The 25,251-nt window shown below is 39.8% G+C and overlaps 1 protein-coding gene across 14 annotated transcripts in view; it reads right to left on the minus strand.

Annotated features, from left to right (window-relative positions):
- The window catches only part of RBMS3 (RNA binding motif single stranded interacting protein 3), a 1,027,957-nt gene that overhangs the window by 62,382 nt on the left and 940,324 nt on the right, over positions 1–25,251 (minus strand). For 10 of the 14 annotated variants that reach the window (XM_043442422.1, XM_043442434.1, XM_043442427.1 and 7 more), the window contains 2 exons: positions 12,361–12,471; positions 4,989–5,036 (listed from right to left, as the gene is read on the minus strand). In XM_043442422.1, the coding sequence (XP_043298357.1) occupies positions 4,989–5,036; positions 12,361–12,471 (159 nt within the window). The remainder of the gene's footprint in view (positions 1–4,988; positions 5,037–12,360; positions 12,472–25,251) is intronic. The other 4 variants (XM_043442432.1, XM_043442430.1, XM_043442424.1 and 1 more) reach the window with 1 other exon arrangement.

The following is a 25,251-nucleotide window of genomic DNA, read 5'->3' on the forward strand; positions in this document are numbered from 1 at the left end:
ACATTTGACTCTTAAAAATTCTGTGAGGTCAAGTCTTCAGTGATTAACCTACATCTTATTAGTGTCAAAAAGCAAAACGAAACCTAGACACACAGAAATACTCCACTTAAATATCAGCTTCTTATGCTCATGTTTATCAATTTCCTTAACGTCCAACCAGCTTCACCTGAAGTCCACCATGTACTCCCATGACCTGGACTTTGCTGAGAATAGTTCATTATCCAAAGTCTTAAGCCCAAGTATTGTATTTCTGACCACTCTGTACGCCTTGTTGGGACCTCTAGTCTCTGTCTTCCTTGCAGTCTCCTCTACCACCTCTTGCTGCCTTTTTCACTGTTCCTATTCAACCTAGAAACTAGTCTATCACCCTGTCACTCTCTCGCCAGTAACCTCAGCACATGCTGCCCCCTTTTCCCCTTCATGTGGTCAAACCTCAGCCCTGGATTAATCCACCTGTCTGCCTTCCTGGCAAGTGAGCTCTGCAGTGGAGACTCACACACCATCCCAGCCTGCTGTTACAAAAATCTGTCGGCTATATCTTCCAGTGGAGCCCCACTCCTGGATCCTCAAGCTTTCCCTGTATTGCCAGCTGGCCTTTGGGCTTTCTTACTCTATAGTTTTCCGAATCTCTGTCATCCTTAAGTTCCTTACCATGCTATTTCACACTCAACTCTCGGAAGGTGTCCCTCAGAACTTCACAAAAAGCAAACAGAACCCTATAGAGAAGTGAGTCAGACGGAGGAGTCTGGTACTTGTCCCGCCCACGTCCTTACGGGACATTCACTGTCTCTGCCCTTCCCCTTCAAACTGCCCTACCAGACTGGCTAGTGACCTTGGTCTCACAAAATCCAGCGGCTTCTTTTCTAAACTTATCTTCCTAGACAGGCTTCTCTTGAAATCCTCTCTTGCTGTGGCTTCTTCAGAAAACTCATATTCTTGGTTTTCCTTATGTTTATGGTTGTCTTTTCCAATCTCTACTTTAGGTTCCCTTTTCTGCCCATTCCTTATTTTCAATGATCTGCATACTTCTCTCCACTCTAAGCACATTCTTTGGGTGTCATGGCTTACTTCCATGATGATTACTCCAAAACCCATTTCTACCTAGGAGCTCCAGATACCCACATCCAAATAGCTATCCATTATCTTCATTTAGGTACCTCACTGACATTCAGACTCAATGATGCTGCACTCAGCCTCTTTCCTGCCAAACTTGATTCTCTTTCCTCTGGTTCAGAGCTCAGCAAGTGATACTTCAAGCCTCTGAGCTGCTAGGAACTTAAAAGCCTCCTTTAATTCCTTCTTCTCCTCCTACTCTGACATCCAACCAGTTATCAAGTCCTGTGTATTCTACCTCTGTCAAATTTGTCGAATGTGTCAATGCTCCATCCTTATTCCCACATCTTGAGCACAGATCAACTTGGTTTTGTGCTTGGGTCCTTGAGCTCTGGTCCCCATTTTCCAGGTCTGTCTCTCTCCAGTGCATTCTTCACCCTATATCCAGAGGGATCCCATTATTCTCTGACTTAAACTTGTCAGTTTACATCTATTGCCACCAGGATGGAGCCAAGCTACTGTAGCTAATGATGCTGCTCCAGCTTATTTCTCAGGAAACATTTTCTGTACTTCAGTTTCTCTTTAAGCATCCCTGTCCTATTGAGGCATCTGAAGTTCCCTGAATTCGCCAAATCCTGCCACCCATGAGCTTTTTATACGCCACCCTGTTGACCTGAAACTCTTTCCCACTCCACTATTGTTCACTAGACTAATTCCCATGTGTCCTATGTCTCCATTCAGAGGTTTCTCCCACTATTTATGACTTCAACTGTGGGTCAGTTTTCTCTTTGTATCCACATAGCATCTTATAACAAGAATGATTAGCATAGTTGTTGCTAATAATACTTGTGTTAGTCACTCAGTCATGTCTGACTCTTTGTAACCCCAGGGACTGTAGCCTGCCAGGCTCCTCTGTCCATGGAATTCTCCAGGCAAGAATACTGGAGTGGGTAGCCATTCCCTTCTCCAGGGGATCGTCCTGATCCAGGGATAGAACCCAGGTCTCCTGCATTGCAGGCAGATTCTTTACCATCTGAGCCACCAAGGAAGGCTACTTGAGCACTTATTTAATGCCAGAATCCCTCCTAAGTCAACTACATATTTTATCTCATCTAATGCTTACAACAACCTTACGAGGTAATTAATACTTCCTCAGATAAGTAATCCAAGCCACAGAGAACTTAAATAATTTTCCCAAGTTTCAATGACTAGTGAGTGCTCCAAGTTGATTCTGAACCTAGGTTATCTTATTGAAGATTTTACAAACTTAAACATCATATATTTGTCCCTATGGAAATACTTATGACACTGTGTTGTAATCACTCACTTGAACCTAACTTCCTAATTGGACCTTAGACTTTTTTTTTTTTTTTAGGACCTTAGACTTTTAGAAGGAAGTTGTAGCCCTAGCACCCAGTACATAGACTGTCATACGGTCATACATACTTTTCAATAAATACAAGTAAAAGGTGGCATGTGGTTCAAAGACGAAAGAGTCCTTGCTGAAAATCAGATTTACCCAGATTACCCTGAGATCACCCTTCAGCATCTGCCATCATGACATTTTTTCCTCCAAAATACCAAATGACTTTCAGTCATCTAATTACCCCATACAGTTTCATTTCTTGTACATTTCATGTATGTTTCCCACTCTTGTCCAACTGGTAAACTCATATTCATCCTTCCAAATCAAGCTCAGAATTCACTTTATTCCTGAGAGTTTCCAATCTTCATTTTAGCACTCAGAGGGTGGTCAAAAAATGTTTGATATACTGAATGAACAAAATTAAGTTGAGTTTTGTTTCTGTAGGTTACCAGAGAGATATCTCAAGCTCCAATACATCATGATGCTTTAGTTGACTCCTACAATGGCCAAGAATCAATCACTATTCAAGTTGTCCAACACGAGCATACTGGGATTCATTTGAAGAGGATATCACAGCATCCTATGCCTGTTTCACTTTCCTGAAATGGTTAAGGGTTTGGCAAAGGATATGTCATTTTTCAAATGTCACTCAAGTGGTTCCCACCAGACAAGTCACAAACATTTTAGGAAGGCAAGTCTATTTTCATTTAGAGATAGATTAAAGAGGCCAAAGAAGTCTGTGTAAATTTATAAGATGTCGAACCACCAACTCAATCTCCTCAGGGGAAAACAACTGTAAAAATCTCCCAAAATGTTCTTTTTCCTGTCACTTCTGTTTTAGTCCCCTTGTATTCCACCGAGATCTTAGCACTTGTCTTAGTCTAGTGATATCATATCTGAGCTTTCTGACTGTTGTACGTAACACGTGTCTTATTCCTCAAGCACACACCAAACCACAGATGAACTTGCTCAGAGCACTGCTTTCATCAAGTCGCGTCTCTGCTCAGGGGCTCCTGGTGGTGCCTGACTGTGAACCAGGTGGGAACTCTGAGTCTAGAGATGCCACCTGCTGTCTTTCCATAATTGATTTGTGTAGAGCCTGACCCATGGCCCATCTCTGGTAAGTGCGTTTGATGTTTTCATTGCTTTTCCATTGTGTTCTTGAAAGGGAAATCAGAAACTCTAGTTGAAGGAAAGTTCCATTTTGTGTCTTTCATTATTATCAATATTGGCGAATTACTGAGAGCAGATGCCTCTTGTTAAACGAAGACATCACGTATTAAGCAGAGTAAACATGTAAAGCACAGGCTGAACATGTTAGAGAAAGCATCTTCTCAGGGGTCTCCTAATCCTAAATAAAACAGGTGTGTGAAGATGTAACGGGATATTTTCATTAACGACAACTTATAGAGGTTTCCAGGAGGACCAAAGTAACTTCAGAGCTGAAAGCTAAGTCATTGCTTCTCCACTGAACTAAGAGGAGTATTCAGCTATAAGCATAATCAAACAAGTCCACAAGACACCAGAAGAGGATTATCCTGCAGACACTGGGTCCAGCACACCGGGTGGCCAAGAACACGAGGTTCTCTGGAAACCATCATTCTGTTGCCAGACTCTGTTGCCCCCTGGGTTCCCCCATTCTATTTCTGGCCTTCATCTCTTGTGCTGTCTCTTCACTGCCTTTTCTTGGTTTAGATTTTATGTCCTCATCATCTGACACATCAAAGGATTAGAGAGTTCAAAGCCCTTCTTGCTGCCAGTATTTTACTTAGTTAAAATCAACAAAAATGAAAAATTGTGCCCATTTTCCTCTCTGCAAGAAACCAAACTTCAAAATTAAGATGAAAGCATAAGAAGATCCATGCAGTTCAAAATTCAAACTCATGTCTTCACATCCATATGCTCTATTATGAACTGCACTACTGGATTTTATGGAGCAACTTTAATATCACTGATTAAAATGCTCAAGACACTGCTAATGCATTCTCAAATCAACCTCGGCCACTTTGGAGTAACATGGAACATTGGCAGCTTTTCTTTCAATATCCCAAATACCATTTTTGGAACAAATTTGAAGTTTTGATTCATTCAACAATTATATTGAGCACCTACTATATGTCAGATACTATGCTGGGTGCAGAACAAGCAAAATGGGATGATTTTCTGATTTCAGAAGAATTCGGTCTCTAAAGCAGTGCTTCTCAAATTATTTTTATTCACCTGATCCCTCTTTTGATTAACTTAAATATCCTTCTCCTACTTCCCAGAAAGTCTAGTGAATATCCCAACACCGAGAATCACTGATACACAGACTCCAAGACCAAATGTCTTTGAGCCTTTACTTTTTGTTTCAAAAGCAACATATTTATTTTGCATACAGAAACTGGATTGGAATATTAAATATTATTTTTTAAACCGCATGTGCGAATCGCCCACCCCAGAACTGAAATTCAAGTGCCTACGTAGCATCCGTGTTTGAGAATCACTGCTTTAAAGAGTTTTGGAGAAAACCAGGCAAGCTCCCTCTCTCCCATCCAATCAAGTCTTAAAGGAATTAGAATTTTCCTACCTGACACAACAGCTGGTGGAGTATCATAATCCTGTCTTGGGACTGAATCTTTGAATGAAAAGAGCATGAGAAAGAATGCAATGAAGTCCAAAAGAAAATAAAATAGAATCTTAGCTCTACAACTTGGAAGTGCTCGCTGCATGTCACATAGTACCTAAGGCGCCTGCCTTGAAGCCCTAGGGTGCTATGCCCTCCTAGTTGATAGCCCACAGTGGTCCCCCACAGCCACCACTCTGGACATGTCATTAGGCCCCACGTGACCTGCAAGGACAGCATTGTCTGACCCAGAATATTGTCATCTTCCTCTTTCATAATTTTGGTCCCTCCCTTGGGTCCTCAGTGTGAGATTGGTACCCTCTCTGGCTGACACCAACGCTGCTCATCAGGAAGGGGCCGGGAGCACAGGATGAAACCCCAGTCATGGAGAACAAAAGAAATAACTAAAACTTTCAAAGAAATAAGTGAAAAATTGGCACATTCCCCAAATCTCTGGAGGCTGACATGTTTTGAAGCTAAAATTTTGTTATTGACCATTTATCTCCGTCTCTGTTCCCAGGGGTGGTCGATCGAGACCGAGGTGCCTCATGTGCTAGAACCATCAAGACAGAGATAAATAGAAATGAATCTATTCAACAAATGGCTGCTGTCTTTTTCCAAAGTATCATAACATTAGAGGTGCCAATAGTAGATCAGGGTTAATTAAACAACTAGACATCCATTTCAAAACTTGAGGTGATGCAGGACCAAATATAACACTATTAAAAAAGAGGCTTTGCCTTCATACCATTTCTTTAGCCAGAGACCTCAAATGGGAACGTGGGACATGGCTTATGGCTCAAGGCCCCCACTTCTAAAAATGGACATTTCTCGTTTAGTTCCAGCTCCCCTTGGAGGGGTAAGCTGTGTAAAAGGGACCAGGTATTGCAAAATATACTGCCCAAACAAGATTAAATAGATGTGCTTGCGAGACCCTTATTCCATTCATATGATCATTATTCTATTAAAAACTGAAACATTCAAACTTTATTTTTCCACCTACTTGTCACTTAATTTGGACCATCACAAATTTCTCCATTTCATCTCCCTGACACAAAATGACAATGTTGATCACTCTCTCATGAGTGAATGGTGTGTGAGAAAAGAGAATTTGAACAATGCGAGGCCAGCCAAGCAAGCATTGATCAAAGATTCAAATGCAAGTAAACCTTCAGCACAAGTTATTCCGTTTCTCACAACACTTATGTTAACCTAGTGACTTGATTATAATCCCTAAATCTAGAATCTATAAACATCATTTTCAAAGGGTCTCCAAATATTTTATTAATAGTGGTAGTAAAATTCTAAGTATCTTTAAAAAAAACTAACTGCATATTACTACTACAAACAAGACTACTATGACACTAATCATTTTCCAAGAACATATTTATAACATTTCAAAATGGATAAAAAATTCATGCTCATTGTTGAATACTTGGAGAATGTAGAAAATTATCATGATTGAAATAGAAACTTTCCGTAAGCCCACCACTGAGAAACCAATCCCACTTGTTTGTATTTGCTACAGCCTTATTTCACAAGTATTTTTTCATAGTTGATACTATACTCCACACGTGCAAATTTACATCCTGCTCTTTTGATTGAACATGAGAAATAATCCTTCTCCTAATTCTTTTATATGCTTATAATTTCATGCTGCATTGCATTCTGGTTTATGGATGGGCTATGATTTATTTAATCATCCTTTCTTACTAAAGATTACAATAAACAATGGGCTGAATATTTTGAAGATATGGTTTCTGTTATACTAGAATATTTTCATAGAATAGGTGCTCAAGACTATAGCCACTGGGTTGGGGAAGAGAGTGTTTATGGTGGGTCTTGTGGGCCCACCCTGGTCTCCAGCTCACACATTTATAAATTTGGATTCCAACCATCAGAGTACCATGACTGAGACTATGTATCTCCCGACACCTTTGTCAGCAATGTGCATTATTTTAATAACTTTATTTAATGAGTTCCTTGTGTGTGTGTGTCTGTGTGTATTGGGTTAATTTACTGTTCAGTTATTTTTTAACTATCTGATCACATTCTTTGGCATTTTATATACTGGGAACTTTGTATTTTTTGCTAATTTATTGGAATTCAGAATCCATTTTTTTAAACAGTGAAAGCTTGCCTTACTATTTGCAAATAAACTTTCATAAAACTAGACTTTCACTGAATGCCTACTTGTTTATTGTTCACACTGTAAGACTAACTTCAAAACCTCACTTGTCTTATAAGAAGACTAAACAAATTTTTAAAAGCTATTCCCTTTCCTCTATACTTTCTTTCTTGTATAACCATTTTTAACTGATTGATACTTTTCCTGAAAAATCATCTCAGGAGATGTACTCATGACCACTTACAATTTATGATACTCTTTCCTAATCATGAGTCCATTTAACATCATGTATTGGTTTTTACCACTCTGCCTTAATGCTTATATTCCTGGATGATAACTGAAAGAATTTAAAAGCATAATGGGAAGGGTGACGCCACTGAAAACTAACTGTGAGAGAACTGTGCTGAACAAGTCAAGAACAATTACAAGATTATCTTTGTGTGCAGCTAGGGCTACACCACCAGAATCCAATGATGTCACAAGTCACCAGTGGTTTGCAGACACAAACAGAACTGCAGATAAGGAGCCTGCAGAACAAAGCCTTTTTATTTCTTTCAACAGATTCTGGTGACATAGGAAGCCACTGGTGACCACCAACTGAACAAATGAAAAGGAGATAAGAAACTTGTAAAACAAGATTGTCATGCAATCTGGAGGTTCTCATAACAGTAAAACCCCCAGTGGTTTCTGCTAAAGCCTACAATAGACTGATAAGAAATTATGGGTAACAGGGCTTCGGTTCTTGAGGGAATCCTGTGACAAAAAATAAACAGAGGTGGGAAAAGCTAGAAAATTCTTCAAGGTCAGCAGAGCCCTGGAATAAAACAGTTACACTGCTTGCATAAAATTCATCTTTCTTTTAAGGCCTGCAGATTCTGTCAAGCTTAGAAAAGAGGTAGGGGATTGAATGATAAACATTTGAGGTGGCAAATGGTAGAAGAATGGTTAATTAAACTACATGGCATCCATTTCACAGTGTGGGGTTCTGGGGGACCAAATATATTTAATTTGATGAAAATGAAAAAGTCTTTGACTCAGTATACTTCTGTTACCCAGGGATCTTAGGAAAGAAAGTGGGACAGAGCATCAGGCCCCGCTCCTGAAAATGGAGAGTTCTACAGTAGCTCCAGGTCCTATCAGCAGTAAACGCTGCCTCCTTGGGTTATCCCCTGGACCTCTCTGCTCTGCCCCTGGAAGCTATGTCTGGAGTTGAGGTTCCTGCCTTAATCTTGACATGGCCCTGTTCACATCTTGTTTTGCAGAATTGCAGTGAGCTCAGATGTCTGAAAGCCTCCGGAAAATAACAGTAGGAGAGAGACATGGTTGAAGACTTTCAGGTTGCCTGGCTGGGGCAACACGGCAGGGAATGGAGTAAGTTGAGATGGGAAACAGGAAAAAGAGTTAGGGAACTATTATACTTCATCGAGCGAGGTCCAGGGCGGAGCCTCTAGATGTGGAGGTGAGGAAGCAACTGATAGATGTCTGCGGGACTTGAAAAGTAACTGTCCGTGGTGGGGATTAAGGAGAAAATGGTCTATGCTGGGTCCTGGGTATGATGCTGGACTTCCGGGGTGAGTGGCCACGGGACCAGCTTGAGGGGGAATAGGAGTGGGGCCCTACATGAGGAAGGGTCAGTGGGGAGGAAGCTCGGGAGGTTCCTTTGGGTTGTGCTGACTTTGAGATGTTGGAGGGGAGGGTCACATGGAAATATTTAGCAAGTGCTGGAAAATGAGGCTAAAATTCTGAGATGAGGTTAGCCCTGGGGACTCAGATAGCAGAGTCTTTGGCATAGAAGGCAGAGTTCAAAACCGTCGAGGTGGAGGAGTTTGCTTAAGGAAATCACGTATGAATGAGGAGCTAGTTTAAAAACTTACCCATCAGCCTAGGAGAGGAAAGAGGAAGCAGTGGCCAGAGAGGTCAGAGGACAGCCAAGAAAACCTTGGGCAGGACTCACAACTGAGCGCTCTCAGGACCAGCTGGGTCCAATATTCAAATATAGGGAGATTTCCCGTTAAAATCGAGACAGTTAGCTTATCTAGTTCCAAGAACTAGAGGGTGGGCCACTGGGGGTCTGTATACCCATGTGGTTATAGCATCTGGATTGGGTCCAGCTGCTCGCTTTGGAAGAGGAACTGTGTTCCCGGCTGCCAGAGGCAGCGTCTTGCTAGCTACTCATCCAACATGCACGCAGGGCTGTTATGATGACTGCATTCAAAACTATCTCTGATTTAAAATATGATTTCCAGTATTGTGTGTATTTATATTACACAGCTATGTGTGACATAGGTAAATATAGACCAAATTTGATGATATAGTGCCAGGATTTGGGGCTTGGACTTAATCAGCTTTATTCATTAATGTGGCTTGGCTGGTCTCTGTACCTTTTGGGTTTACAGCCTGAAAGAGTATGTTAGAAGCTATGGAAGAGGAAACTGGGAAAAAGGTAAGTTACATCAAATGAAACAGAGCAGCCAGTGAGTTGAGCTGTGGACTTGACAGTGTCCGACATCCTTCTGGTGACCTGGACAAGTTAGAAGCCCTTGGAGGGAGAGGGATGGGGGTGCGGCTCCTTTGAGAAGCATCTGCTGGGTAGCAACACACTGTATTGTGTATGTTTACATATCTCATCCCACTGAAACTCACAACACCTCTGGGATATAAGTATTATTCTTCCACTTTGCAAAAGAGAAAGTAGAAGTTCAGAGAGGTTAGGTAATCTGTCTGAACATGCACAGCTAATAAGCGGCAGAGGCAGGTTTTAAACTCAACTTTAATCTCAATACCAACTATTCTTTCCATGACATCAGGCCACCTTCCCAGCAGTGGATTAGGTGTATTGAAAATACGTAATAAGGTGGTGAAACTTGATTAAAGAGAATCAACCTTAATTGCATAAGAGCTACTTCAAATGCCAATCAAAAATTTAGATAAAATGAATCTATGATATCAGAGTAAAGAGTGACAGCTTAAGAAACAAGTATAACTTCATGCTGGACACTCAGCATTGTCAGTGACATTTTGTGGAATAAATATACAAATTAATACTGTTTGTACTCTGCCTTTTCCGAACCTTATGAAACTTTAAACTTAAACAACAATTTATACAAAGCTTATTATGTATTTAAGCATTAGTACAAATGTGAAGGAGAAAAATAATTTTTTAAAAAGCTAGAAGAAATTTGATGTTAAATATAAGCCACATGCTTAAACATTTGCTTTCTAAGAAAGGAAAGAGTATATATCAATTATTGAATAAGTTGGCTATTACCAGCTGGGCAAAATTGTGTTCTTGTTGAAAATGCTCAGATGCTAGCCATAATATACATTATAGAATCAATAACTATTGTAATTGTGAATTCATGCTCTATAATTGAGCTTATTTTTCAATTGCTCAAAGGATTCAGTCATGTTCTCAATTAACATTTTTTTTTCTAGTTTCCAAATTTGCATTTCAAGAAGTCAGCAGGCTTTGCTTCTGATTCCAATGAGTAGAATTTAAAAAGTGTTTTCTTTTTATGCTTTGCATTATAATCCTCCTCGCTTATCAGATTTGTCATTCGATTACAGTAAAAGTGTATTAGCTCATTTATTCATAATTTGTGAACATTTAGGAGGGGAAATGGAAATCAATAGTAGGGCATGAGAAACTTCAGGCCTTCCAATACTGTCCTGGGATCTGCTTTGTTAATGAGCAAAGTGACTCCAAAAAAAAAAAAAAAAAAATCACACATTGCTAAAAGCTACAGAAATAATATCTTTAAATTCTTCATTCCTAATGAAAATTAGCTGAACCATGTTGCAGAATGAAACATAGTCATAGACATGACTTTTAAAAGTCTGGTTCAGAAACCTAAAGAATCATCTGATTGAGTCTAAGCCTTCGGACACACGAGGTATCAATGATTGCTTTTTACAGGTTCAGCAACGGAGGCCTTCCAGGTGGGTACTTTATGTCAAAAAATTAAATTTCTTTATTGAAACTATGGGACTCTTTCTGTTAGGTATATTGACATTCCTCCTACTTAGAGCAGATTATTGAGGCCTCAGTAGACATGTCAGAAGCTTCTTATATCCTCAAAAGCCTGTGAGTCAACATCTCTGTGTAGTAAACAAGCCATTGCTTTAATGTAAACTCTCCAATATAAAGTGAATGTACCTTGTGTACATGGGTGTTTGGAGATGATGTCAGTGTAATTGAGGGAAGTCACAGGAGTGGTGACCATGAGACATACAAAGTCACAGAGGCTTATGGCTAAATAGCTTATAGCGCCCTGGGCTCAACATTTCAACTGTATGAAGAGGGACACTGAGACCAGGAGACTGTCTCACAGTATTGAAGCTGTCTCGCTCAGAAGACATGTCTTGTTTTTCTTCCTCTTTAAAAATAACAAAATTATCTGCATTAACATTTATGAAAAATAAAAACTGTTATAGGGGAGATTGGTTTTACAGTTTTTATTGTTTCTATAATGAACGAAGTTGCAATGTTCCATGTTGTATTGGACCTGTGCCCTCTTGACCACTTGGGGAACTGTCTTCAAAAAGATTTTTTAAAAAACAAAGTTTTGCCAATGATTTCAAATACCTTGTTGATACAAAAGTAAGGCTGCAATGGACATTTCTTGATATACTTTGTTCCTTAAGAAAAAAAAATGGCTAATCAAAAACTTCCTGACCTATAAATACACCAGGTACATTAGATTCCTTTCCTTTTTTTTCAACATCACCTATGTAGACATATTCAAAAGAAAGATGAAAATAAATCAATTATGTGAGGTTCTCAATTACATTTTGTTGCTACAAACATTGAAAGCAAATAAAAAACCCCGTGTATTAGCTATAATCAAAATTGGCTCCCCTCTTAGGAATAACCTGGGGCTGCTGTGAGCTGAAATCATAAACATCTGAGAAGGGAAAACTAGGCTCCAGTGTATTCGGTTACAAGGTCTAAAGCAGACATACCCGGGGCATGGCGTCATTAGAACTTTCTGTAAGTCAAATTTAAATGCAGCAAAGTAGACCCTTCAGCCTTGTCAATGTGAGTGCACGTGCCCCAGAACTGTGCATGCAGAGTGCGGCGTATTCATACTGGGACCTAAAAGGCGGGTTCGTCAGGGGTGCAGAATCCACTCTGCTCATGCTGCCGGTAAGAACAGAAAGCATTGCCTCTTACTGATGAAATCCAAGGAAACAAACTCTGCAACTCACCGTTCCCGTGGTACCCAACGAAAGGTGGTTCATCTGTTGTGTCAGGGGGCCCATCATGTTTGCTGGCTGCATTGACATCGGATGGTCCATCGCTGGCGTGATCACAGCACCCTACAAGCACACACAACGTCCATCTGAAAACGTGTCTCATAACGAGGGGAACAAAAAAATAAGTGTAGTACGCTGCATTAACATCATACGTGCTTCTTACTGAAAAGGCTACACTGAACCCCATGTGATTTTTACATCCATCCGTGTCATCCTGTGCTTCTCTAAATATAAAAGAATATAAATATTTCTCTTGATACTGAGCAAGACTTTTAGCTTCTATCATTTACCCATGATTTATATAGAGAATTCTTGATCACGTCAATACAACCTTCCACCAGGGGAATAATGCGGGTCCACGCGGGCTTCCTAACCAGATATCTTTAAAGGACATATTCAAATCAATGTAATGTTATAAAAATCAAAGTTACTGTCTCCCATATTTTTTCCTCATCTTTTGACCTACTTTGGTTTCTCTATCTGTGCTTTTGACACAAGACAGAAGACACAGAATTCTCTTTAATGCTGGCCAAATGCAACGCAGCTGAAGTTTTTTAAAATGCAGAAATATCAAGCGTTTCATCAGGTGTTAGGAAGGGCCTACATCTAGAATGTGCTTTTTGATTTATCGTAACTGTCGGCAATGCGAGAAGTAATAGACGTTTTAGAAAGCTTCTGTCCAAACATAAAGTGTCACATGGCCTGTGAGGCGCAGAGCCAGGTCATACTGCCTTCTCTTATATTCCTCTCTCCTTCTCTTCTGCCTTAATTGACTAACTTAGGCTTCCCTGGCGGCTCAGACAGTAAAGAATCTGCCTGCAGTGCAGGAGACCCAGGTTTGATCTCTGGGTTGGGAAGATCCCCTGGAGAGGGGAATGGCAACCCACTGCAGTAACCTTGCCTGGAGAATCCCATGGATGGAGGAACCTGGCGGGCTACAGTCCATGGGGCTGCAAAGAGTCAGACATGATTGAGCGACTAACACACACGGAGAATGGAACGATCTTTCTAAAAAGAAATTGAAAAGTTGGGGTTGGATGGAATTTTTGAGATTATCTAATTCCAGTGCTTTATTTTAAAGGTGAGAATAAAGGCAGAAGCTCATGCTAAAATAGCTCATTTAAACATCCAGTGAGTGAGACACGACTGAGCGACTGAACTGAACTGAGCTGAGTAGTAAAATGATTATGAATCTGAATGTCATTTTTTCTGTAAACTTGATTTTTCTCACTATGTGACTTTTTCCTCTATAAGTAAAAATTTTGAAGCAATAAAAATAGGACAGACAGGTTCATGCGGATGACAGGATCTCAGTACCTAAAGTAATTGCCCACAAGCAAACATGTCCTAAAATGCCTTGGCTCAGAATAATCAGTTTCTCACAATATTATTCAAATCTAGCTCCCTGACTGTGGCTGGTAAAGGATCAGACTGTCACTCAGCCTTCATATGGGCTCCTCCTCCTCACTAGAGAAGGAAAACAGAAATTGAACCATATATTTTTAAATGATCGATATCCAGAGCTAGGTTTGTTCTCAAAAACATTTGGACTTTTGACCTAGAATCAATCAAAACAAATATGTTATTTTCTAATCTGTTGCTTGTAAGCAGATGGCTACTTAATTGTAATTCACAGACACATCACTTTTTGTTTCTGCTGCCTGAATTTAACAAAAGCATCTTTATTTTTTCCTTATAAATAACACACTGGCCTTTATTTCAGGTATTTATTGTACCAAACTATCAGTAAATGGGCTTCCCTGGTAGCTCAGATGGTAAAGAATCAGCCTGCAATGCAGGAGAACCAGGTTCAATCCTGGGTTGGGAAGATCCCCTGGAGAAGGGAATGGCAACCCACTCCAGTATTCTTACCTGGACAGTCTCATGGACAAGAGGAGCCTGGCGGGCTACAGTCCTCAGGGTAATAAAGAGTTGGACACGATTGAGTAAGCAACACTTTCACTGTTCATCAGTAAATACTTCAAGAAGAACTAAGATGTTCTTAAATCACTTAGAGATAAACTATAGAATAATTTCAGAGTCCTAAAGTGTTTTTTCCAACCAAAAAGTGGCACTCTCACAACATTATAATCCTTAGCAGGCGCGAGACTTCGGTACTCTTCTTGAAGTTGAGACCTAGACTCTTGTCCTAGAATATTTCCGCTTGAGGTTCTGACACACAGCTGACTGTGTCAGTTTGGAAATGCCACAATTCTAATCGGCTTGCTTTAGTCACATAAAGAATTGTTCATCGTAAGTCAGAGATAAGGGCCAAATTATGTTTGGCCAGGATAGCTTTTTCCCAGCACCCTAGGGATGACCTCACTCCCCAGTGGCATGAGAGGTAGTCTTGTGTCTTTTTGGCGGTGGCAATATGTAAATGAGATAAGGTGAGCCTGTGACAGGTAAATCAAAATCTGTGCAGGATTGACTGCCTCCATTTGGGATTAATTTCGGAAGGACTATCTGGTCCCTTTAGAGAATCTTTTCAGGGAGAGTGTTCAGGGACTCATTTGATTACGGATGTCACTGCTGCTTCTGTGTATAAACCAGAAATCTGACAATCAAAGGGAAGGCTGGGGAGGGATGTGTCATCATTTAGAATTGGAAATAACAGCACTCGGCACACAGTGGAAGACAATGTGAGGGGAACAATCCTAACCAGACCAGTTACTGCGAATAAAATGAATGAGAAACTAAGGCTTCTTGGAGGGGGGTGTGGTACTTAGGACTCACAGCCTTGGTCCGATTTAGTAAAAATGTTCAAGAAATTCAGGATTCCCACAAATGATTAATTTCATACATTTCTTAAGAGTCTCAAGGGCGGGAAGATATTTACAAGCAGTGAGTAAGCTGGAAATAGCAGACAGGAAGCCTTTGGGGAAACACACTGTCTTGAAGGTAACTTTACTGGGGATAGACAACTTAGGGAGTAGGAAGTATTGGTTATCTATAACAAAGAGTGGGGTTTGTCAGCCACTGTGTTCATCAACTACAGTTCAACTATAGAATCTCTTCTGTATTATGTAAGATACAAAAGAATGGGGGAGAAAAAATAACAAAAAAGGAAATGAAAAATCTATGGTTGTTAAGGCAAAACTATAATCGTGCCTCATTTAAATATACTGTCAAATCCCTTCCTATGGATGCATTTAAGCCATAGATTGAAGAGTGTTTTGTGACAGATGTTGCAGACACATTAAAGGTAATTTCGTTTATTCAAATGTATAGAATATGCTGTCTGAATGAATTTGGTTGGGAAACGCAAAGCAAAAGGAAACATAATTTTCATTTTAGCATTTCTGGATGTCTGGGTTTGCTCAATGTTTAAGCTGCAAAGAAAAATACTGTAACATGCTGCAATTCCCCTAAAAAGCACAATGACCAGACAGCTGACGGGAATGTCTGGTCTGTTTTAGCCGCCTCCTCTGCAAAATGGAGCGGCTCACACTAAAGAGATGTAGGGTGGAGCTGGTTGCCCTAATTCTGAAATAAACAATTTCAACAGGAATTTGGATAAAGTTTCCAAAGATCATTGATGTGGATATCTGACCTGAGGCCAGGAAAGCATCTGTGGTGTTAACCTCCTGCCAATGTTTGAAAGAAATTTTAAGTCTAGGAGAGTTCAACAATGTTTTAATTTTCCAATGGAAATACGGGATCATTGGTGAATTGGGAAAAACACCAGCAAGGCTCTTTCCCGTCAAGAACACACATAGGTGGTTTAAATCCCACATTAATGCCAAGATATGGCCTACAATGAGAATTACGTGGATGAATGTTCCTGTGATTGCCAATATTCTGGGCCAATGCCACTTCAAGTATGATTAAGAATTTAAACTAGAATCTCTAGGCTTCAGGCACTGAAATCAGTGTTTTAAAAAACTCTCCAAATGGTTCTGATGCCCCCTGATATTTGAGAAGTGCGCTCTATTAACTGCTATTATATAAGCCAGTGTTACAAACACTTGGGTCTTATTTATGCTGTTTCTCAATTATTTGTTTTAAACAAGTCCTGTGATAGGGCACGAGCCTTTGTGTAATAATTAGATTACATCCTGTTTAAAAATGCAAAGAGGTCAAGCCAGCATTTTTGATGAGCTGAAATGGGGCGATTATCTGAATAATTCAGGCCTCAGTCTGATGACCTGACATGCTTCTCTTTGATCAGTTTGTCTTGTGTTGGGGCACATTTAAGAATCCTTTCTGTTGGGAATCTTAGGGAGCCTTGAATTTGAAATCACAGAAATGTAAAAATAAAAGATAGAAAAAGTATTTGTTAACATAAGTGAAAAGAAAGGAAAATAAATATCACTTTCTTTTTCCCTCTTGTCCAATCTAGGTGTCTCAGGTCAGAATGTTTGCAGTCCAAACCGGTATATATAGGATGGATAACAAAAAGGTCCTACCATATAGCACAGGGAATTATATTCAATATCCCATGCTAAATCATAACGGAAAAGAATATGAAAAAGATCTTTATGTTCCTTCAAAAAACAATGTTTACAGCCTGTATTATGATCTTTTCCTATGGTCACTTATGCCAAACCATAGGACTTGTTAGTAGTAATCATTCAACACAATTTTAAAAAACATAATTTAAAGTGATTTGTCTTCTTTCTCATCTGCGTGCTTTCTGCCTCTCAGTGTTCAACATTTCTAGAATAAATATCTAGTGGGCTTTGTGTACACCAGACTCCTTTTTCAGCCCCTGTGAAGTGGCTTCCCAGGTGGCTCAGATGGTAAAGAATCAGCCTGAATGCGGGAGACCAGGGTTCGATCCCTGGGTTGGGAAGATCCCCTGGAGAAGAAAATGGCAGCCCACTCCAGTGTTCTTGCCTGGAGAACCCCCATGGACAGAGGAGCCTGGTGTGCTACAATCCATGGGGTCACAGAGAATCAGACATGACTGAGTGAGCACAAGTATAGAAAATGATATATGCATACACATACCATTCTAGTAGCAATGATGCTTTCATAATAAAAGTCTTAAAGGCATTTCACTTAACTTGGGAAACAGCTATGCAAATGTATTGCCCTGCGATATGAGTGTGTGACATTCCACATTACATATGTAGAGATGTCTCACCTTTTCATTTGTTGATTTTGCTGTGGGTTTTGTTTTGTCTGCAGGAGTGCTTGATGGGGTTTAAGAAGGTGCCTTGGGGAGAGAGAAAAAGAGGATTGGGAAAGATTTCCCCATCCTCAGAATCATCCTCAAATACATTGATGAATTTCCAACTTGGAGAGGGCAGTGTGTGCATGTGTGTGCGTGCGTGTGTGTGCATGTGTGTCTGTGTGAAACCTAGAAAACTGTGGCAAGGCTGGTAGATATTGACTTTTACCTGAAGTATTTTGGAATAATCTCCAAAAATTGCTAGAGATTTGGGAGAATGTGGAAGCCAGGCTACCCCGAGGAACCCATGCTAGCCCCTATCCTTCCTTCCCTTCATTTTAAAAATACTTATTTAATTTTTGCCTGCATCAGTCTTAGTGGTGGCTCGTGGTCTCTATTTCAAGTGCATGGGCTCAGTAGTTGTGGCACATGGGCTTGGGTGCCCCACAGCAAGTGGCATCTTAGTTTCCCAGACCGGAGATCAAACCCCCGCAGCTCCCTACACTGAAGGTGGATTCTTAACCACTGGGCCACCAGGGAAGTCCCCTTCCTTCCCTTTATTATTCTCCACTTGCTTCTTTCAATATACTTCCCAAGAGGGTGAGGGTTATGCTTATACACACCTTTTGTGCAGTAGATACTCAAACAGTGTTTGGGAATTAATTATATATACTGGCACCATAAACTGTTCCGTACAATTTAAAAAATGGCTAACATTGACCAACTTTTATTTTATTTTTTTTCATTTATTTTTATTAATTGGAAGCTAATTACTTTACAATATTGTAGTGTAGTGTAACATTTTGCCATATGTATGGCAAAAACATTGACCAACTTTTAGAACTTAGATTGTTCACTCTGAAAGACTGAAATCACATCTGCTTGTTCAAACTGTCCATTTACAGCATCGTGGTGCTGTGTAGGTGAGGAATGCAATATATGCTTCATAAATACTAGTTGGAAAATGAGGAAAGAGCAAAATTCCAATTAAAAGTTACTTAGAAATGCTACTTTGAGATTAACAGTCAAAATGATTATGAAAAATCTTGTTCTCACAAGGGGCAGTTCAGTTTCAAAACCATGGATTTGCTCATGTATATGTACATTTATTAGTATATTCAGTCATTACATCCTTAGAGATGAGATCTGAAATTCACTTGAAGTCAAAAGTTATACTAAAGTCACCATAGCATATTTATGAAAATTATTAAAATAAAAAGTATCTGTGTATTCAAATGTACCAGTGGTCCTCACCAAGGGGCTATTCTGCAGTGGCTAGGAGGGACATTTGGTAATGACTGGAGACATTTTTAGTTGTCAGACTGGGGGCCGCTGACACCTTGCAGGTACAGGCCATGGATGTTGCTGAATACCCTATGGCAAACGGGACAGTTTGCCCCAACAGTGAATTATCCAGCCAAAACATTAGTGCTAGGGTTCAGACATCCGTACACAAATATATATTCATAAGCTCTATTTACACAAAATGAGAAAGACTTCAAATTGCAGTAGTCAGAATATGGCATAAAACATATATCTACTCACTGGTCCTACAGCTGACAGCAGCTCTTAGACTATACACGGAGATTAACCACAACTCCTAGATTGTACACTGAGACTATATTTAAGACATAAACCAGTTTCTTCAAACCTAACCCTAATCCTAACTTGACATTTAAATCAATTGCCCAAATTCTATGCTTTATCAATAAAAGGAAGCAGAATTATCATTTGACTTTATATTATGCAACTTTATAGTGTCTATATGGTTATTTTTTTTTAGTTTAAATTTATATTCCTATTCACTTTTGAAACACAGCTAATTAGAGCTAGGTTTCTCTTCTCTAAGTTTAGACAAATTAGATTTCATTGGTACATTTGGACTGCTACCTAAGATTGTATACTTGTGGGCTTGGGGTATCATGTTTAGAAGTAGGGTGATTTCCATTGTTACAAAGTAAATTTAGAAGAGTTTTGTACATTATTTATCTAAAGAAAGTATGTCTATTAACTATAAAAATAAGGGTTTTTTTTTCTTACAGCCTTATAAATATTAATTTCATGTTATTTTTTTGATTTAGTTGCATTAATTGGAAATGTTTTATTGAAATATGCAATATTAAAAGTCACAAAGACACATGTACTTCAGTGTTCATTGTAGCACTATTTACAATAGCTAGGATGTGAAAGCAACCTGGATGTCCATCAATAGATGAATGGATGAGGAAGTAGTGGTACATACATATTAATACAATAGAATATTCAGTTCAGTTCAGTCGCCCAGTCGTGTCCAACTCTTTGCAACCCCATGAATTGCAGCACGCCAGGCCTCCCTACTCAGCCATGAAAAGGAACTAAATGGAGTGAGTAGTAGTGATGTGGAGGAACCTAGAGCCTGTCATACAGAGTGAAGTAAGTCAGAGAGAGAAAAACAAATACTGTATATTAGCACATATATATGGACTCTAGAAAAATGGTGCTGACGAGCCTATTGGAAGGCCAGACGAGAGGTGCAGGTGTGGAGGATGGATGTGTGGACACGGGGGACAGACGGAGAGGGCAGCACTGGCGTGTACCCACCACCACGTGTACCGGTAGAAGCCAGTGGGAAGCCGCTGCCTGGCACAGGGGCTCGGCTCGGGGCTCTGTGATGGCCTAGAGGGTGGTCACGGTGGGAGGAGGCGTAGGACGGAGGAGATGTGTGTATACACGTGGCTGACTAACTCTGTTATACAGCATAAATTATCATAACACTGTGAAGCAATTATACTCCAAGAAAGTCACTAAAGCCAATTTCATTCTAATCATGAAGGCCCCTTTAATAGATCCTAATTATACACTGTGACTATTCAACAGGGAACAGTTATTGGTTAAGTGACTATACAATAGTGTCATTTTGAATGAGAATTAAAATAAATATGTCACATAGAAATATTTCTTACCAAAGCAGGTACATAGTATAATAGTATTCTCAGCCATCCTTTTTTGAGTCCTTCAGAGTGCTGTTTTTAAAACTAAATAAATCTGTTTAGCAGGTATTTGATGTTTTTAACAAACTTCTTTAGAATTCTGATCAAGCACAATGGCTTTTAAATACATTACAGTATTGAGGGAGAGTTGACATTCTGAAGACCTTGGGGCCCAAGGGTCAAATGGTTTTGTTCACTGAATGTTAGTAGAACAATTCATTCTTTTATCATTAAACTCCTACACCTGGTTAAAACTATAAAAGGAATTTTGTCATGCGGGTGGGCTACTATATTCTTTTCATATTTCTACTTAGAGAGATTATAGTTGCTGGGCCAATGGAAATATTAAGTGCACACAGAAGGATCCTAGAACCTCCTCGGAGGGTTTTAAGCTTCTGCAGCTTGAGGGTGAATCTGTGTTCATCACATCCCATTCCAACCATGAGATCAATGTTTAGTTCTCAGCGAGGGTATCCACCACACAAACTTAAGCACCATAAAATCCCATGTGGTGTCGGGTAGATGATGGGAAGGAATCGCATAATCTGTGTGGGAGAACTCGGTGGACAACGTAAGGCCTTCATCTTCATTTGCAGGGCCCCTGTGTATACACCTTCCAGTACCCAGGTCTACTGTATAGTTCCAAAGTCAGTTCTAAGAGATTTATAAGCTGGATATGTATATGGAATGGATAAACAACAAGGTCCCACTGCATAGCACAGAGAACCATATTCTGTATCCTATGATAAACCATCATGTAAAAGACTATTTTAAAAATATGTATGTGTGTAACTGAATCACTTTGTTCTATAGCAGAAATTAACACAACATTGTCGATCAACTATACTTCAATAAAAAAGAAGATACATGAGCAGCAAAATTATGCAAAAGGCTGCAAAGTATTAAGAAATAAATTAAACAAAAAGAGATTTGAGAAATATAAAAATAAGGACCACTAAGCTATGGCACTTATCTAGTGAATGGGTTAATCACATTATATTTCACCATCTTCCCTACGAAGTAACAAAACTCCTGATATCTACTTACTATATATATTACATAACAGGAAATTACAGTATCGATATAGTGAACAGCTCCCAACCATCTTCCCACCTTAAAGAACAAAAACTCAAATACACATATCACTTTCAAGATGAGCAGAGCCAATTTCCTTTCATTTTTGTTTCAAGAGAAGATAACAAGGAGACTCACTCTTCTTTACCAAAGTATGCCGCCTAGATTGCATGTTTCCAGCTGAGTCAGCACCTTGAAAAACCTTGTCTTACAGCAGAAATGTCACACGTCTAGGACACCGGCACTGATAGGCCATGGCTGCTGTAGGTTATGTCGGAGGAGTATAAGGGTAGATTGTTGTTCTGTAGTCGCTAAGTCGTGTCTGACTCTTTGTGACCCCATGCACTGTAGCCTGTCAGGCTTCTCTGTCCCTGGGATTTTCCAGACAAGAATACTGGAGTGGGTTGCCATACCCTCGTGAGTTCCTCCAGGAATCTTCCTGACCCAGGGATCAAACCATGTCTCCTGCATTGCAGGTGGATTCTTTACCTCTGAGCTACCAGGGTGGCTACAGAAGGGGGATAGAATGATGCAATGATGAGATCAACTAGTTTCCATTCCAGCTTGTCTCATCCACACTGAATGAGCAGGATGGTCACCCCTGAGGTTGTGCCTTCCTTCTCATTTCCACATTTTATCTCCAAAAGAAGGCCCCCTGCAGATTGATCCAAGATGGCCCTGTGAGCTTGGTACACATGCTCTATTAAGATCCCATGGTTTTCAATTTGCATTTCCAGTCTAACTCCCTAAGACCATCCGCATGAAGCCTCTTCTTCATCGCACTGAATTCCTTCCTCAGCTTTCTCTGATCCACCTTGCTGTCCAATTCTTGGTGTCTTTGCCTGGGTGTCTACAGCAGGATTGCACATGTGCACTAACATTCTCATCAAATGCTACATTTTACGGAAAACCTCCTGTGTCTGACCCAGGGTGTTGGTCACTTGCTCCTCTCTTGTCTCCTAGCTTTTGGCAGACACCTGATTGGGATTATACTTATTATTCCCCTGAATTCTAAGTTCATTGCGCAATTCGTGATACTTTTTTATCTTCTAGAGGTTTCAGAGTCTAGCACCGCGTCTGTCATGAAATGGATCAGAACGGTGCTGAATGGGTAACTGCGCGAAGGGCACTTACACATCTGCCAGGGCTGCCAGGACTTTAAAAATGTTACGGCAACTCTGCGTTCTAACTGGACAAGGGGATTCAGTTGAAATCACAAAAGCACTGTCTTGATTGAATAGCAGGATGGTCTTAAATATCCAGTCATTCAATTGCTCTGCTGTCCTTTAAAAATTGCCCATGTCTGACCACTGTCAGCTGGACAATGTTGCCATGTACCAAGAGAATTTCTGGGTTTGTAATTCTAAGGGCCTCACCCCACCCAAGAAACTCTCAAGTTGGATCCAATGCACAATTCCCATTTTATGTAAGAAGTACAAAGGACCCAATCAAATGCTGCAAAATTTCCTTTATATATCACAATATACGCTTTTTCTTAAAATGAGGGCTTTCCCATGACACACACTATTTTAATAGCCATATATCTGCCTAAGATTCTTGTCAAAGTTTGCTATGTGAAGAAGAAATACATTATTCACTCATACAGCCATCACTTTGTATACCTCCAAGTAGATTTTCAACGTACAGAAAGTTTAAAATAGCATATCAGAAGCAGGATTCTGGGCCAGTCTTCTTCCGAACGATAAGGCAAGTGGAATTCCCAGAGGCAGTCTGAATATTTATGGGCAGCATCTTTTGTCTGGTAAAATGTTTGTCTTACTTTAACTAGCGCTCCAGATTGTGAGCTGTCATAAAACTTCTCATTAAAAACTTCTCTTTGCTGACAAGTATGCTGAAAAACCCTGCTTGCAAATCATTTCCAAGGCCTTGCAGGAGCCTATTGGTGAAGGGACCTGGGAAATCATTTCTTAAACCATGGGGGTGATCAAGAAGCAAAGCTGTCTGTTACCCTACTCATGGCCAATGTTTGTAGCATAAATTACTGAAATATATCACAAGGCCCCTTGATTCTGGCTGTTACTAAGAAAGCCTGATATTCCTTGTTCTGCAATTTGTTACAAAATGTACTTTATCTTTTGGTTCCTCGGAGGATATTTCTGAGCCATGTGTTTTCTCCTTTAAGACTTCTCTAGGAATTTGCCTGGTTAAAGCTGCCAACTCAACTAGACCTAAGATACAGGTATGAAGCCATGACCCTATTTGAAAATGAATTCGCTTTCTATCAGTACTATTATCACTAACATGTCTCGAACTCCGTATATACCCTATTGATAAACTGTTTTGTAACCCAATGCTGACATAAAATACATCCTGGTGGAATGGCCATATCCTAAGTTAAAAAAAAAGTTACATGTTAGCATCCAACCAAGATATATTCTGAGGTGTATGTGATGTTAATTAATGTACATCAAGTTGTCCAGTAGATGAGATGAAAACCAACTTTATGTTTCTGTTCTTCAGTGTTCTATTTTATTTGTAGAATTTCTGTTAGAAATTTAATTATACTTACATTTTATTGCCATTTCCCCTAGACAGGAGTACTATAGCAGTAAGTGTGACTTTTTTCTTTATTTAATAGAATTGTCTTAACTTCTCTGGGATCTTATTCTTCATAGTGTGGTCCGGATAAAAGAATCTTAATCTTTTAAGATTCTGGGTAAAAGAATCTGGAATCGTAATGCAGCATGTCTGGTCCAGCCCCAGTCCCACTGAATCAGAATCTGCAGTTCAATAAAGTTTCCAGGTAAGTCATATTCAGGGTCAAGTGTGAAAGACTTTGCTCTATTTTTTTAAACCTGCCATGGCTCTAGCTGAGTAATTATTCTGTCGCATTGCTTATAAAGAGATTCTTCTTCTGTTTCTTCATCGTTTTGTTAATTCCCTTTTTGGCTCCTATTTGAGGATTGTGCAGCTTCAAACAGTCTTATAATGTGAATATACCTCCTGCAAATATGTTATAACCACAGTCAGTAACATTTAGTTCCGTTCCTCAATAGTCTCCAGAGGGTTTCTGACTTCCTCCATAAAAATCTCGTTTCCAAGAATAATGTCCTTTCTTTTCTTATGACATATTTTCATGGCAACCCTCAAACTGAAACCTCCATTTCTCTGCAAATAATATCTTGTCCTTTGATGACTTTGAAATGGCCATTGCAGGCAAGTGTTGGATGAGATGCTTAAATGCCTTATGAAAAATTGAGAGTCAGCATCTATGTACACACCACAACTACATACAAGGTGTTGGATGTTAGAAGTAAAATTCAAAAATATTACTACTTGCTAGGCCCTTATGGAATTAGTCAAAAGTGCTAAAGGTAGTTTTAAAATGAAAGTTCTTAAAGTTCTCTGTTGTCTTGGCCATTTTTCCCTGAGCTGTTAACCCAAATTTTCACCTGCTCATGGAACCTAGAATCTCAGGCACCTTAAAAACTACCACGTCCCATTTTGAACATTTTCTTTCTCCTTCTATCCTCAGAGCATGGTCTCTCCCCTCTGTTGGACTCTTGGATTAATATGGAAAAGTCAAGCCATCCTTGCCTTCTCCTCCTCACACATCACAGCCCCACTGTCAGATCTCGGATCACGAATGTCTCCTGGCCCTCTCTGCTGTTCCCTGCTGCGAGCTGTGTTATCTCGCACTAGGTTAATCCAACTGCTTCCTGT

This window comes from Cervus canadensis, chromosome 22 (assembly GCF_019320065.1).
Source record: "Cervus canadensis isolate Bull #8, Minnesota chromosome 22, ASM1932006v1, whole genome shotgun sequence".
In the NCBI taxonomy this organism is placed as follows: Eukaryota; Metazoa; Chordata; class Mammalia; order Artiodactyla; family Cervidae; genus Cervus; species Cervus canadensis.